This window comes from Salvelinus alpinus, chromosome 31 (genome assembly GCF_045679555.1).
Source record: "Salvelinus alpinus chromosome 31, SLU_Salpinus.1, whole genome shotgun sequence".
NCBI lineage: Eukaryota > Metazoa > Chordata > Actinopteri > Salmoniformes > Salmonidae > Salvelinus > Salvelinus alpinus.
In genome coordinates this window covers 37,975,265-37,991,952 of record NC_092116.1, presented here as the reverse complement: position 1 = coordinate 37,991,952, position 16,688 = coordinate 37,975,265, and the positions used below count along the sequence as shown (strand labels likewise).

Sequence of the window (16,688 nt, the reverse complement as noted above, 5' to 3'; positions counted from 1 at the left end):
TTGAATAAACTATACAAACTCGGTTGAAAAATCCTACTTTATGATGATATTTATCAAATAAAATCAGAGGCGGAGCAATTCGCCGTGCCGAACGCTTTTCAGAAGACAATGTCGAGTTCCCCCGCGCGCCGTCGAAAACTGACAAAATACCGGACCTGCCACTCCAAAAGCTCTTATTCGGCCTCACATCAAGCTAGACACCCCATTCAACCTTCTACTGCCTGTTGACATCTAGTGGAAGGCGTATGAAGTGCATACAGATCCATAAATATAAGCCAGTTGAATAGGCAGGCCCTGACACAGAGCCTCGTTTTCAGATTTTTCACTTCCTATATGGAAGTTTGCTGCCAAATGAGTTCTGTTTTACTCACAGATATAATTCAAACATTTTTAGAAACTTCAGATTGTTTTCTATCCAATAGTAATAATAATATGCATATTGTATGATCTAGAACAGAGTACGAGGCCGTTTAATTTGGGCACGATTTTTTCCAAAGTGAAAACAGCGCACCCTATTCACAAGAAGTTAAGTTACAAGTGTCCAGGGGCAAGCCTTCTTATATCAATGGTCCGATTAGCTCGAGACTCACATACACTCTCCCCTCATTGCCATAGACATGTTTAAGCTATGACCCCCTAGACAAATCCCCTCAATAGCTTTGAAGACTAGAAATGTACGAAAACCCTTAGTTAGATAGAATTTGTAAGAGTTCCTAAAAGGGCCAAAAGAAACAGATAAAAATCTGTTTTTATAATATGTACCGGTTCATGAGGGTTGCCTAATCATACATATGACATTTTAGAAAGATGTGACCTGTTTAACCCTTTGAAACAGCCCCTATGACCCCAATTCAAGGCACTTCCGGGTTGTCACAGGAAGCTGAAAGTAAACACATATCCTCATTGGGGTAGGCTTTTACAGAATCCTGAGTTTCAAGTCTTTACGTTAAGAACTGACTGATTTACAGAGGGTTGAATTCAGTGTTTATACAAACTGCAGGTTGGGTATATCAAAACCACTTTTAGGGTAATTTAACCACTTCCGGTTGCTCTAGGAAGCTTAAACTCAACACAGGTAATCCTCATAGTGGCCTGATGGATTGTCATTGAAGACAGCTTGAGATGGCAATCATAACCCACATAGGCTTCAGGTTGAATTTAGGGCAGCAGGCAATGTATTCCTATGGGGAGAGATGTCAATGTAAACTGTTAGAAAAAAACACCCTGTTTTCACTGTTAAGGGTTAATGCCACACAGTCAAGGTTAGGCTTGCACAGATCGGGAGGACCTTGGGAAGGTTCCTGTGATTGAATTGTGCTTCTAGCCTCAACGGTTCTGCCGCTGTCACCCAAAAGCACCTCAAATTTAGGTCAGGCCTCGTTTTGGGTCTTGTGCTAAGACCTTTCTGGATGTCAATATCTTTCCCCAAAAACGTCAGAGACAGCTGCTCTTCACATATGTGGCTCCCAACCATAATCTGGAAATATATTAAATTCAGACTATACATGGATACATAGCACTACCTAGGTGGAACTTGTAAGTCCTCCAAAAAGGGCCCAAAAAACGGATACAAGTTTGGTTTTATAATATGTACCGGTTCATGAGGGTTGCCTAATCACACATATGACATTTTAGAAAGATGTGACCTTTTTAACCCTTTGAAACAGCCCCTATGACCCCAATTCAAGGCACTTCCGGTTGTCACAGGAAGCTGGAAGTAAACACATATCCTCATTGGGGTATGCTTTTACAGAATCCTGAGTTTCAAGTATTTACGTTAAGAACTGACTGATTTACACAGGGTTGAATTCAGTGTTTTTCACAAACTGCAGGTTGGGTATATCAAAACCACTTTTAGGGTCCCTTCTTGCTTCTCCTTGCTTGCTTTGTCAGTAGCAGTTGGTGACAGCATATAAAACCCTCTCCTTTCTATGCACATATGTATGTTGACGATCACAAAAAATCCCTAAGCCAACTCCTACAGTCAAATCAGAAAAATCAAGATGTTCTCTGCCATCCAATGATATTGCTTACCGCCCCAATAGGTCCACAGATGATGCAATCGCCATCACACTGCACACTACCCTATCTCAACAGGACAAGAGGAATACCTATGTAAGAATGCTGTTCATTGACTACAGCTCAGCATTCGACAACATAGTACCCTCCAAGCTCATCACTAAATTTGAGGCCCTGGGTCTCGACCCCGCCCTGTGCAACTGGGTTCTGGACTTCCTGATGGGTCGCCCCCATTCTCAGCCCCCTCCTGTTCACCCACGACAGTGGTGGGCTTGATCACCAACAACGACGAGACAGCTTACAAGGAGGAGGTGAGGGCTCTTGGAGTGTCGTGTCAGGAAAATAACCTCTCACTCAACGTCAGCAAAACAAAAGAGATGATCGTGGACTTCAGGAAACAGCAAATGGTGCACCCCCCTATCCACATCGACGGGGCAGCAGTGGAGAAGGTGGAAAGTTTCAAGTTCCTCAATGTACATGTCACCGATAAACTAAAATGGTCCACCCACACAGACAGTGTGGTGAAGAAGGCGCAACAGCCTAAATACAGCGTTCGCCACAATAACAATAACATCTGCTAACCATGTGTCTATATATACGGTACGTTATACCATATATGGCATCTTGCCTATGCCACTCGGTCATTACTCATCCATATATTTATATGTATATATTCTATTCCATCCATACTTGACTTGTGTGTATTAGGTAGTTGTTGTGGAATGGTTGTTGTTGAATTGCTAGATTACTTGTTAGATATTACTGCACTGTGTCCTAAAATGGTTACAAATACAAGACTGTATGTGTGTGTGTGTGTGTGTGTGTGTGTGTGTGTGTGTGTGTGTGTGTGTGTGTGTGTGTGTGTGTGTGTGTGTGTGTGTGTGTGTGTGTGTGTGTGTGTGTGTGTGTGTGTGTGTGTGTGTGTGTGTGTGTGTGTGTGTGTGTGTGTGTGTGTGTGTGTCTAGGCAGGTGAGATGGAACATCTTATGATTATCTGTGTGGTTTAATATCTATATAGTTTAATATCTATATAGTTTATTATCTATATAGTTTATTATCTATATAGTTTAATATCTATATAGTTTCATATCTATATAGTTTCATATCTAAATGGTTTAATATCTATATAGTTAAATATCTGTATGGTTTAATATCTATATGGTTTAATATCTATATGGTTTAATATATCTATGTTTAATATGTATATAGGTTAATATCTGTATAGTTTAATATCTATGGTTTAATGTCTCTGGTTTCATATCTATATGGTTTAATATCTGTATGTTTAAATATCTATATTGTTTAATATCTATTTACATAGATACATATGGTTTAATATCTGTATGGTTTCATATCTATATGGTCTAATATCTATATAGGTTCATATCTATAGGGTCTAATATCTATATAGGTTCATATCTGTATGGTTTAATATCTATTTACATAGATATGGTAAGGGGACTGTAGTCTTGTCTCAGCCAGGTCAGACAATCTGGACCCTATCTTTCTAAAATTATACACCGAAATTGTTGCAACCCCTATTACTAGCCTGTTCAACCTCTCTTTCCGTATCGTCTGAGATCCCCAAAGATTGGAAAGCTGCCGCGGTCAAAGGGGGAGACACTCTAGACCCAAACTGTTATAGACCTATATCTTTTTTACCCTGCCTTTCTACTGTATATCTATCCTACCCTGCCTTTCTAAGGTCTTCAAAAGCCAAGTTAACAAACAGATCACCGACCGTTTCGAATCCCACCGTACATTCTCCGCTATGCAATCTGGTTTCAGAGCTGGTCATGGGTGCACCTCAGCCATGCTCAAGGTACTGAACAATATCATAACCGCCATCGATAAGAGACAATACTGTGCAGCTGTATTCATCGACCTGGACAAGGCTTTCGACTCTATCAATCACCACATTCTTATCGGCAGACCCAACAGCCTTGGTTTCTCAAATGACTGCCTCGCCTGGTTCACCAACTACTTCTCAGACAGAGTTCAGTGTGTCAAATCGGAGGGCCTGTTGTCCGGACCTCTGGCAGTCTCTATGGGGGTGCCACAGGGTTCAATTCTTGGACCGACTCTCTTCTCTGTATACATCAATGATGTCACTCTTTTTGCTGGTGATTCTCTGATCCACCTCTATGCAGATGACACTATTCTGTATACTTCAGGCCCTTCTTTGGACACTGTGTTAACTAACCTCCAGACGAGCTTCAATGCCATACAACTCTCCTTCCATGGCCTCCAACTGCTCTTAAATGCAAGTAAAACTAAATGCATGCTCTTCAACCGATCGCTGCCCGCACCTGCCCGCCCGTCCAGCATCACTACTCTGGACAGTTCTGACTTGGAATATGTGGACAATTACAAATATCTAGGTATCTGGTTAGACTGTAAACTCTTCTTCCAGACTCACATTAAGCATCTCCAATCCAAAATGAATTCTAGAATCGACTTCCTATTTCGCAACAAAGCATCCTTCACTCATGCTGCCAAACATACCCTCATAAAAATGACTATCCTACCGATCCTTGACTTCAGCGATGTAATTTATAAAATAGCCTCCAACACACTACTCAGCAAATTGGTTGCAGTCTATCACATTGCCATCCGTTTTGTCACAAAAGCCCCATATACTACCCACCACTGAGACCTTTATGCTTTCGTTGGTTGGCCCTCGCTTCATATTCGTCGCCAAACCCACTGGCTCCAGGTAATCTATAAGTCTCTGCAAGGTAAAGCCCCGCCTTATCTCAGCTCACTGATCACCATAGCAGCACCCACCCGTAGCACGCGCTCCAGCAGGTATATTTCACTGGTCACCCCCAAAGCCTATTCCCCCTTTGGCCGCCTTTCCTTCCAGATCTATGCTGCCAATGACTGGAACGAATTGCAAAAAATCACTGAAGCTGGAGACTCATATCTCCCTCACTAACTTTAAGCATCAGAGCAGCTCACAGATCATTGCACCTGTACATAGCCCATCTGTAAATAGCCCATCCAACTACCTCATCCCCATACTGTATTTATTTATTTATCTTGCTCCTTTGCACCCCAGTATCTCTACTTGCACATTCATCTTCTGCACATCTATCACTCCAGTGTTAAATTGCTAAATTGTAATTACTTCGCCACTTCGGCCTATTTATTACAATAATCTTACCTCATTTGCACACACTGTATATGGATTTTTATGTATTGTGTTATTGACTGTACGTTTGTTTAATCCATGTGTAAATCTGTGTTGTTGTTTGTGTCGAACTGCTTTGCTTTATTTTGGCAAGGTCTCATTTGTAAATGAGAACTTGTTCTCAACTAGCTTACCTGGTTAAATAAAGGTTAAATAAAAAAAACTGTAGTCTTGTCTCAGGCAGGTCAGCAGGGGGGGGGGGGGGGGTAATGGGACTGTAGTCTTGTCTCAGCCAGGTCAGCAGGGCGGGTAATGGGACTGTAGTCTTGTCTCAGCCAGGTCAGCAGGGCGGGTAATGGGACTGTAGCCTTGTCTCAGCCAGGTCAGCAGGGGGGGGGTAATGGGACTGTAGTCTTGTCTCAGCCAGGTCAGCAGGGGTGGGTAATGGGACTATAATCTTGTCTCAGCCAGGTCAGCAGTCGGGATAATTGCCTGCTGTGGTAGCAGGATTGCAGATGATGTTATATTTATGCACCAAATGTTTTATGAAATAAAGTAAGGTTCTTAGGACTCTCTCTCTCTCTGAGTTCTGAGTCTTCTGAAGCTGGCAACTTTTAAGATTTCCACTCTAGCTTCCTGACCCGAGATATAGATATAAAAAAATATATTAAAAATGTACCTTTATTTATTTAACTAGGCAAGTCAGTTAAGAACAAATAGCTTATTACAATGACGGCCAACCCTGGCCCGAACACGGACGACGCTGGGCCAATTGTGCGTTGCCCTTTGGGGCTCCCAATCACGGCCAGATGTGATGCAGCTTGGTAGCCTGGAAGAGTTTAGAACAATGCCTCATTGTATCGTCTTCCTGGCATCTGGGAAACTAAGCCTGGATGGGGATAAAACAACATCCTATGTAGATAACCAAGGTGGCTTATGGGAGTTGGTACCAGGCTGACTAAGCATGTTTAGGTCCCATAGACAGTATAACATCAGTTTTTTCATTATCAGTTCAGCACTCAGCAACACACCTCAGAATGTGGGGTCGATGGTTTCCTTCTTGCAATAATTAATTGATATTAAATATAGATGATTGTTTGAAAAAATTACCAAGTCTCTCTCAGTACTGAATTTCCACGACAGTACATAATACTATCATCCACATATACATAGTATATGGACACCCCTTCAAATTAATGGATTAGGCTATTTCAGCTACACCCGTTGCTGACAGGTTTACCCGTTGCTGACAGGTTTATAACATCGAGCACACATCCATGCAATCTCCATAGACAAACATTGGCAATAGAATGGCCAGTACCGAAGAGCTCAGTTACTTTCAACTTGGCACCATCATAGGATGCCACCTTTCCAACAAGTACATTTGTCAAATGTCTTCCCTGCTAGAGATGCCTCTGCAGCCAGTCTCTCTTGGCTAAGAGTTGAGGAAAGACTGACTGTGTCAGTTCTTGTTTTTAAAAGAAAAACTAATGTTTTGGAAATTCCAAATAGTTTGCATAGTCAACTTACACACAGAACTGACACACACACTTACCCCACCAGGGGTCTTTTCATAGTCCCCAGTTTCAGAACAAATTCAAGGAAACGTACAGTATGGAACTCCCTTCCATCTAATGTACAGTATTATACAGAGTCATGAACTCCCATCTAATATACAGTATTATACAGAGTCATGAACTCCCTTCCGTCTAATATACAGTATTTTTTTTTATATATATATATATATATTTTATATTTTTTTTAGGGGTGGATCAGCTTAGTATTGCGGAAAGAATGTTGCTTCCAATGTAATTGTCTGCATCATTTCCATTCCCCCATATTTTTGGGGGTAAATATATATATCCATACACGCATGCATACATATACACATATATACATATACATACCTATATAGACATACATACTTTTTTAAAGAATATACCTTTATTATTATTCCCCGCACCCTACCACCGATCCCCCAATTGGAGTAAACTAATAAACACTTCTGCTTTTACCTTCAATTTCTACATCTTATACCTATCTTACAGACACAGTCCACTTTACAATAGTTCTCTCTTATTTGTTCTTAGTCCTTCCTCTATTTCTGTTGTCCATCCAATTTTATTTCCACTTGTAACTGTGCTATTTCACAAAAGCTCCGCACCTATACACATTTCACAGATCCCGTATGCCCTATATTGTTTATCTTGTTATTAGTCCCACCCTTCAGTTCCACCCAACCCTTCCCATCTATCTTCCAACATCATCCATTTCGGATTTCTATTTGCCATACATTTCTCAACTGTGCTGTGATGCTTCACAAAAGACTTGAACCTTCCTATTCTCATAGCTTCTACAGATTGTAAATTAAAAATAAACATTTTTGCTAAAATAATTATTATATTATTGATTGATTGACTATGGCTTTTCAAATCCCCCAGTATTGCTATCTGTAGCGTTAGTTTTAGGCAAATGTTGCAATTCTTCAGCCATTCCTGGACCTGTGACCAAAAACGAGCTACATATGGACAATACCAAAATAAATGATCTAATGACTCTGCCTCCTCACAACAGAATCTGCAGAGCTGGGAAGATTGTATACCCCATATATATATAACATTCTATTAGTTGCAAGAATTTTGTACAGTAATTTAAATTGAAAAATTCGAAGTTTTGAATCCGGCGTTGTTTTGCGTATCAATTCATAAACCATGTGCCATGGAATGGGTACATCGAAAATCTCTTCCCAACTATTTTGCAATTTATATGGCACAGCTGTCAGTTTTTTGGTCCTTAAATGAAATTGGTATATGTTTTTATTTATCACACTTTTCTTTAACCATTTATGTTCTTTAATACAGGGCTGAAATACAAGTTCTTTACTTTTTTCCCCTTCTACTTGCCTCTTCCATTTTTGTGGTAATGCTGCAATTAATTGGTTGTAATTTTGGGTAGAGCAGACATTTCCATATGTCTGTGTTAGCTGCATGTGTGACATAACTCCACCAGTCCTATTTATGATATCATTCACAAAAATTATACCTTTTTTAAACATTTCTTCGATAAATACAGTTTTTTTATCAATTATTATATTTGAATTTAACCACAATATTTGTTGTACTATTTGTTCCGTCCTTTCAGGTGGATTAAACTGAAATTGCAACCAACTTTCTAAGGCTTGTTTAAAAAATAAGGATATTTTGGAGATTATTTCCTTTTCAAACAACCGAAAGTGAGCAGGTGTAATCTGAATAAAGGGAAAAAGGCCCTTCTTGAACATAGGATGAGACATTCGTACCAATTTACTAGAGAACCAGTTTGGATTTAAGTATAACTTTTGTATGACCGATGCCTTTAGTGAGAGGTCTAATGCTTTAATATTTAATAATTTCTGCCCTCCGAATTCATATTCGTTATATAAATAGGCCCTTTTAATTTTATCTGGCTTGCCGTTCCAAATAAAATTTAATATTTTTTGTTCATATAATTTAAAAAGCAGGTCACTAGGTGTAGGCAAAACCATAAGCAAATAGGTAAACTGTGATATGACTAAAGAGTTAATCAGGGTGATTTTTCCACAAATAGACAGGTATTTTCCTTTCCATGGTAACAAGATCTTATCTATTTTTGCTAACTTTCTATAAAAATTTATTGGAGTGAGATCATTTCTTTCTTTTGGGATTTTTATACCGAGTATGTCCACATCTCCGTCAGACCATTTAATTGGTAAACTACATGGCAATATAAAATGTGTATTTTTTAGTGATCCAATACGTAATATGGTACATTTATCATAATTTGGTTTTAATCCAGAGAGGATAGCAAAGGTATCTAGATCCTCTATGAGGCCCTGGAGAGACTCTAGTTGTGGTTTTAAAAGAAAACATGAATCATCAGCGTACAATGACACCTTAGTTTTTAAGCCACGGATTTCTAATCCCTTAATATTAATGTTTGATCTAATTTTAACAGCTAACATTTCGATGGCAATAATAAATAGATATGCCGATAGTGGACAACCTTGTTTTACTCCTCTAGATAGTTTAAAACTTTCTGAGATGTAGCCATTATTTACTATTTTACACCTAGGGTTACTATACATAATTTTAACCCATTTTATAAGAGATTCCCCAAAATTGAAATATTCTAGGCATTTATATATAAACTCCAGTCGTACTTTATCAAAAGCCTTTTCAAAATCAGCTATGAAAACCAGGCCTGGTGTCCCCGATATCTCATAGTGTTCTATTGTTTCCAGTGCTTGCCTTATATTATCTCCAATGTATCGTCCATGTAAAAAACCTGTCTGATTAGGATGAATAATATCTGACAAAACTTTTTTTATTCTATGCGCCAAGCATTTTGCTAGGATTTTTGCATCACAACACTGAAGTGTAAGAGGTCTCCAATTTTTTAATTGGACTGGATCTTTATATATACCACTTGGGTCCTGTTTCAGTAATAACGATATCAGACCTTCTTGTTGCGTGTCTGATAATCTACCATTTATATAGGAGTGGTTAAAACAAGTTAATAATGGTCCTTTGAGTATATCAAAAAACGTTTTGTATACTTCCACTGGTATGCCATCCAGCCCTGGAGTTTTCCCATCTTTAAAGGCCCCAATTGCATCAAGCAGTTCCTCCTCTGTAATTTGGCCTTCACATGAGTCTTTCTGTTCAGATGTTAATTTTACATTATTAATAGGAAAAAAATCCATACAATTAGTTTCAGTTAGTGGAGATGGGGGAGCCTGAAACGAAAACATATTCAGTCAAGAAACCATACCATCCACACATACTGTGCCTTCTGTTTACTTATATGCAGCTAAAATGAGGTCAGAGACCAAGAGCAGCACTGCCCCCTCAAGATTCTGAGCCTGCTTGGCAGGGTTGGTCCTGCAAAGCCAAAGCCCCCTAAAGGGAGAGCAAAATATACAAGGAAATTCTCAAAGCTGCTAATGAGAACCTTGACAACCTTGTACCTAGCCGGTGGGGATTCCGGTGGGGTGCCCCCACCCAGGCAGTGGCAGTGCTGGCAACACTAGCTGCAGTAACCCATGGGGAGGGGGTCACACTCGGACATTCAGAGAGGGGGTATATTATTGTGGCCCTGGCGGCACAGAATCAAGGTCGGACTGCATGGAGATGCGTGGGGACATGGTCATGACTGGTGGCCGTATTGTGGGTGTTTCAGGAATAGGGTGTACATTTGACTGCCATTATGTAGGATATGACAATGGTAAATAAATCTCAATTTTTGCTTATTTTTTGCGCGGTCTTGCAGGCCTTCTCATGCAGCTGCAACTGCAATAGCATTTGTAAATCATGACCCATCTTGAGTTGGGCTCTGGGATGGTGCAACTGTTGAGAAAGTGAGCTTATGGTTGTGTGGGGGTAAGGGCTGAGTGTGTGTGGGTGTATGTGTGTATCCCACAACTGTTGCGAAAGAAGAAGTAAAAGATGTAAGGGACAATAGAGGATGATCCACAGCTATATATAATACAAATCGAGGTGAGGGCAATGGAAATGCATATGGCAATTGATTTACTTCAATTCGGTAAATGGAACTGTATGCTCTTTTCAAAGAATGGATCCCAGTCGGCTCAGGGCTATGGGATACAGGGGGTCGAGGGTGGTCTGCCGGGCATTGGGATGACAAGCCATCTCGAGATGAGGCCTTTTAGCGGGTGGAATAGTAGGGACCAATTGGAGGTTTACTTAGTAGAAATGCAAATATCATGGTACAACTATATAGACACTCAATCATTATGTTACTTTTTAATAGTACGTTTACAAAAATATATTCTGATTAAAAGAATGAAAGGTGTGTCTCATGGTAAGTGGTGAAATAAGTATAGCCAGTTACAATTGTAATGGCTTAGCAGATAATAAGAAAAGACGATCAGTATTTACCTGGCTAAAAGAGAAGGATTATAATATTTATTGTTTACAGGAAACCCATTCAACAGTTTTAGATGAAGTTTTGTGGAAAAAGAACTGGGTGGGCAAAATATATTTCTCCCATGGGCAAAGAAATTCAAAAGCGGTGATGATCTTAATTAACAATAATTTTGATCCAAATGTGCAAATTGTCCAAACAGATCCTCAAGGTAGATGGATTATTTTAAATATGTTATTGGACAATAAACAAATATGGCTTGTTAACCTATACGGTCCGAATAATGATGATCCAAGCTTCTTTGAAAATATATATAAGAATTTATCAACTCTACAAGCAACACTAGACTCTATTATTATAATGGGAGATTTTAATACGGTCTTAAATAGCTCTATAGACCGGAAAGGAAATCACACTACAAACTATCACCCTCAGGCACATAAGGAAATCATGAATGTCATGGATATATTGGAATTAGTGGATATATGGAGACTTAAATACCCTGATTTAGTGAGATATACATGGCGGAGGCTGAATCAAGCTAGTCGTCTTGACTACTTTCTTATTCCATTCTCTCTGGCACCAAAAGTTAAAAAAGTGTTGATAGGGGATAGAATGCGGTCGGATCATCACATAATTGGCATATATATTTCTCTTACAGAATTTCCACGTGGGCGAGGATATTGGAAATTTAATCAAAGTCTACTAGATGATAAATTGTTTAGAACTAGGACAGAAGATTTTATAACTGACTTTTTCAGACATAACATAGGTACAGCAGATCCCCTTATTGTATGGGACACTTTTAAGTGTGCCTTTAGAGGCCATGCAATTCAGTACTCATCTATAAAACAAAAGCAATTTAGATCAAAAGAGTCCATATTAACAAAGGAAATTGAAGGACTAACAGTACAGTTAGATAGCAATAAAAACGGTACCATAGAGGCACAGAATAATTTAGAGGAAAAACAAAAAGAAATGGAGGAACTTATTCAAGAAAGATCCAGTGTAATATATTAAAAAATAAAGCGAACTGGATGGAATATGGGGAAAAATGCACCAAATTCTTTTTCAATCTTCAATATAGAAATGCTACCAAAAAAAATGTATTAAAACTTGTTACAAATGACGGAGTCACGCATGATTCACCAAATTATATTTTGAAAGAGGAAGTAAAGTACTTTAAGAATATGTTTTCGTTTCAGGCTCCTCCATCTCCACTAACTGAAACTAATTGTATGGATTTTTTTCCTATTAATAATGTAAAATTAACATCTGAACAGAAAGACTCATGTGAAGGCCAAATTACAGAGGAGGAACTGCTTGATGCAATTGGGGCCTTTAAAGATGGGAAAACTCCAGGGCTGGATGGCATACCAGTGGAAGTATACAAAACGTTTTTTGATATACTCAAAGGACCATTATTAACTTGTTTTAACCACTCCTATATAAATGGTAGATTATCAGACACGCAACAAGAAGGTCTGATATCGTTATTACTGAAACAGGACCCAAGTGGTATATATAAAGATCCAGTCCAATTAAAAAATTGGAGACCTCTTACACTTCAGTGTTGTGATGCAAAAATCCTAGCAAAATGCTTGGCGCATAGAATAAAAAAAGTTTTGTCAGATATTATTCATCCTAATCAGACAGGTTTTTTACATGGACGATACATTGGAGATAATATAAGGCAAGTACTGGAAACAATAGAACACTATGAGATATCGGGGACACCAGGCCTGGTTTTCATAGCTGATTTTGAAAAGGCTTTTGATAAAGTACGACTGGAGTTTATATATAAATGCCTAGAATATTTCAATTTTGGGGAATCTCTTATAAAATGGGTTAAAATTATGTATAGTAACCCTAGGTGTAAAATAGTAAATAATGGCTACATCTCAGAAAGTTTTAAACTATCTAGAGGAGTAAAACAAGGTTGTCCACTATCGGCATATCTATTTATTATTGCCATCGAAATGTTAGCTGTTAAAATTAGATCAAACATTAATATTAAGGGATTAGAAATCCGTGGCTTAAAAACTAAGGTGTCATTGTACGCTGATGATTCATGTTTTCTTTTAAAACCACAACTAGAGTCTCTCCAGGGCCTCATAGAGGATCTAGATACCTTTGCTATCCTCTCTGGATTAAAACCAAATTATGATAAATGTACCATATTACGTATTGGATCACTAAAAAATACACATTTTATATTGCCATGTAGTTTACCAATTAAATGGTCTGACGGAGATGTGGACATACTCGGTATAAAAATCCCAAAAGAAAGAAATGATCTCACTCCAATAAATTTTTATAGAAAGTTAGCAAAAATAGATAAGATCTTGTTACCATGGAAAGGAAAATACCTGTCTATTTGTGGAAAAATCACCCTGATTAACTCTTTAGTCATATCACAGTTTACCTATTTGCTTATGGTTTTGCCTACACCTAGTGACCTGCTTTTTAAATTATATGAACAAAAAATATTAAATTTTATTTGGAACGGCAAGCCAGATAAAATTAAAAGGGCCTATTTATATAACGAATATGAATTCGGAGGGCAGAAATTATTAAATATTAAAGCATTAGACCTCTCACTAAAGGCATCGGTCATACAAAAGTTATACTTAAATCCAAACTGGTTCTCTAGTAAATTGGTACGAATGTCTCATCCTATGTTCAAGAAGGGCCTTTTTCCCTTTATTCAGATTACACCTGCTCACTTTCGGTTGTTTGAAAAGGAAATAATCTCCAAAATATCCTTATTTTTTAAACAAGCTTTAGAAAGTTGGTTGCAATTTCAGTTTAATCCACCTGAAAGGACGGAACAAATAGTACAACAAATATTGTGGTTAAATTCAAATATAATAATTGATAAAAAAACTGTATTTATCGAAGAAATGTTTAAAAAAGGTATAATTTTTGTGAATGATATCATAAATAGGACTGGTGGAGTTATGTCACACATGCAGCTAACACAGACATATGGAAATGTCTGCTCTACCCAAAATTACAACCAATTAATTGCAGCATTACCACAAAAATGTAAGAGGCAAGTAGAAGGGGAAAAAAGTAAAGAACTTGTATTTCGGCCCTGTATTAAAGAACATAAATGGTTAAAGAAAAGTGTGATAAATAAAAACATATACCAATTTCATTTAAGGACCAAAAAACTGACAGCTGTGCCATATAAATTGCAAAATAGTTGGGAAGAGATTTTCGATGTACCCATTCCATGGCACATGGTTTATGAATTGATACGCAAAACAACGCCGGATTCAAAACTTCGAATTTTTCAATTTAAATTACTGTACAAAATTCTTGCAACTAATAGAATGTTATATATATATGGGGTATACAATCTTCCCAGCTCTGCAGATTCTGTTGTGAGGAGGCAGAGTCATTAGATCATTTATTTTGGTATTGTCCATATGTAGCTCGTTTTTGGTCACAGGTCCAGGAATGGCTGAAGAATTGCAACATTTGCCTAAAACTAACGCTACAGATAGCAATACTGGGGGATTTGAAAAGCCATAGTCAATCAATCAATAATATAATAATTATTTTAGCAAAAATGTTTATTTTTAATTTACAATCTGTAGAAGCTATGAGAATAGGAAGGTTCAAGTCTTTTGTGAAGCATCACAGCACAGTTGAGAAATGTATGGCAAATAGAAATCCGAAATGGATGATGTTGGAAGATAGATGGGAAGGGTTGGGTGGAACTGAAGGGTGGGACTAATAACAAGATAAACAATATAGGGCATACGGGATCTGTGAAATGTGTATAGGTGCGGAGCTTTTGTGAAATAGCACAGTTACAAGTGGAAATAAAATTGGATGGACAACAGAAATAGAGGAAGGACTAAGAACAAATAAGAGAGAACTATTGTAAAGTGGACTGTGTCTGTAAGATAGGTATAATATGTAGAAATTGAAGGTAAAAGCAGAAGTGTTTATTAGTTTACTCCAATTGGGGGATTGGTGGTAGGGTCGCGGGGAATAATAATAAAGTCATGAACTGCCTTCCATCAAATATACAGTATTATACAGAGTCATGAATTTCCATCTAATATACAGTATTATATAGAGCCATGAACTCCCATCTAATATACAGTATTATACAGAGTCATGAACTCCCTTCCATGTAATATACAGTATTATACAGAGTCATGAACTCTCATTTAATATATAGTATTATACAAAGTCATGAACTCCCTTCCATCTAATATACAGTATTATACAGAGTCATGAACTCCCATCTAATATACAGTATTATACAGAGTCATGAACTCCCTTCCATCTAATATACAGTATTATACAGAGTCATGAACTCCCATCTAATATACAGTATTATACAGAGTCATGAACTCCCTTCCAACTTATATACAGTATTATACAGAGTCATGAACTCCCTTCCATCTAATATACAGTATTATACAGAGTCGTGAACTCCCTTCCATCTAATATACAGTATTATACAGAGTCATGAACTCCCATCTAATATACAGTATTATACAGAGTCATGAACTCCCTTCCATCTAATATACAGTATTATACAGAGTCATGAACTCCTTTCCATCTAATATACAGTATTATACAGAGTCATGAACTCCCTTCCATCTAATATACAGTATTATACAGAGTCATGAACTCCCTTCCATCTAATATACAGTATTATACAGAGCCATGAACTCCCATCTAATATACAGTATTATACAGAGTCATGAACTCCCATCTAATATACAGTATTATACAGAGTCATGAACTCCCATCTAATATACAGTATTATACAGAGCCATGAACTCCCATCTAATATACAGTATTATACAGAGTCGTGAACTCCCTTCCATCTAATATACAGTATTATACAGAGTCATGAACTCCCATCTAATATACAGTATTATACAGAGTCATGAACTCCCATCTAATATACAGTATTATACAGAGCCATGAACTCCCTTCCATCTTATATACAGTATTATACAGAGTCATTGTCACGTTCCTGACCTTATTTCCTTTGTTTAGTCTTTGTTTAGTTGGTCAGGACGTGAGCTGGGTGGGTATATTCTATGTTTTGTGTCTCATTGGTTTAGGTGTGTCTGATTGGCCTGATATGGTTCTCAATCAGAGGCAGGTGTTTTACGTTGTCTCTGATTGGGAACCATATTTAGGTAGGCTGTGTTCACTGTTTGTTTGTGGGTGATTGTTCCTGTTCATTGCGTTCTGCAGCAGGGCTATACAACCTGGGAGGAAATAGAGCACTGGTCGATCGATCCAGAGAGAGTGCCGGACATTGGGCCTGGGATTCCATGGAACAGTGCGAGGAGGGATACAGGAGAATGGAGGAACCGAGACGTTATCAAGGTACGCGGCTAGCACGGAAGCCTGAGAAGCAGCCCCAAAAATTTCTTGGAGGGGCTAAAGGGGAGTGTGGCGAAGTCAGGTAGGAGACCTGCGCCAACTCCTCGTGCTTACTGTGGAGAGCGAGAGTACGGGCAGACACCGTGTTATGCGGAAAAGCGCACGGTGTCTCCTGTGCGTGTGCTTAGCCCGGTGCGGTACATTCCAGCTCCACGTATCGGCCAGGCTAGAGTGGGCATCGAGCCAGGTGCCATGAAGCCGGCTCAAC

The 16,688-nt window shown here is 38.4% G+C and overlaps 2 protein-coding genes across 3 annotated transcripts in view; both read left to right on the top strand.

Moving 5' to 3' along the window:
* The window catches only part of LOC139561635 (butyrophilin subfamily 3 member A2-like), a 1,433,431-nt gene that overhangs the window by 1,318,245 nt on the left and 98,498 nt on the right, over positions 1 to 16,688 (top strand). The window lies entirely within an intron of this gene.
* LOC139560997 (Fc receptor-like protein 5) overlaps positions 16,369 to 16,688 on the top strand; it is a 44,648-nt gene continuing 44,328 nt past the window's right edge. Inside the window, exon 1 of the mRNA XM_071377790.1 lies at positions 16,369 to 16,423. Within this exon, the coding sequence (XP_071233891.1) occupies positions 16,369 to 16,423 (55 nt within the window). The remainder of the gene's footprint in view (positions 16,424 to 16,688) is intronic.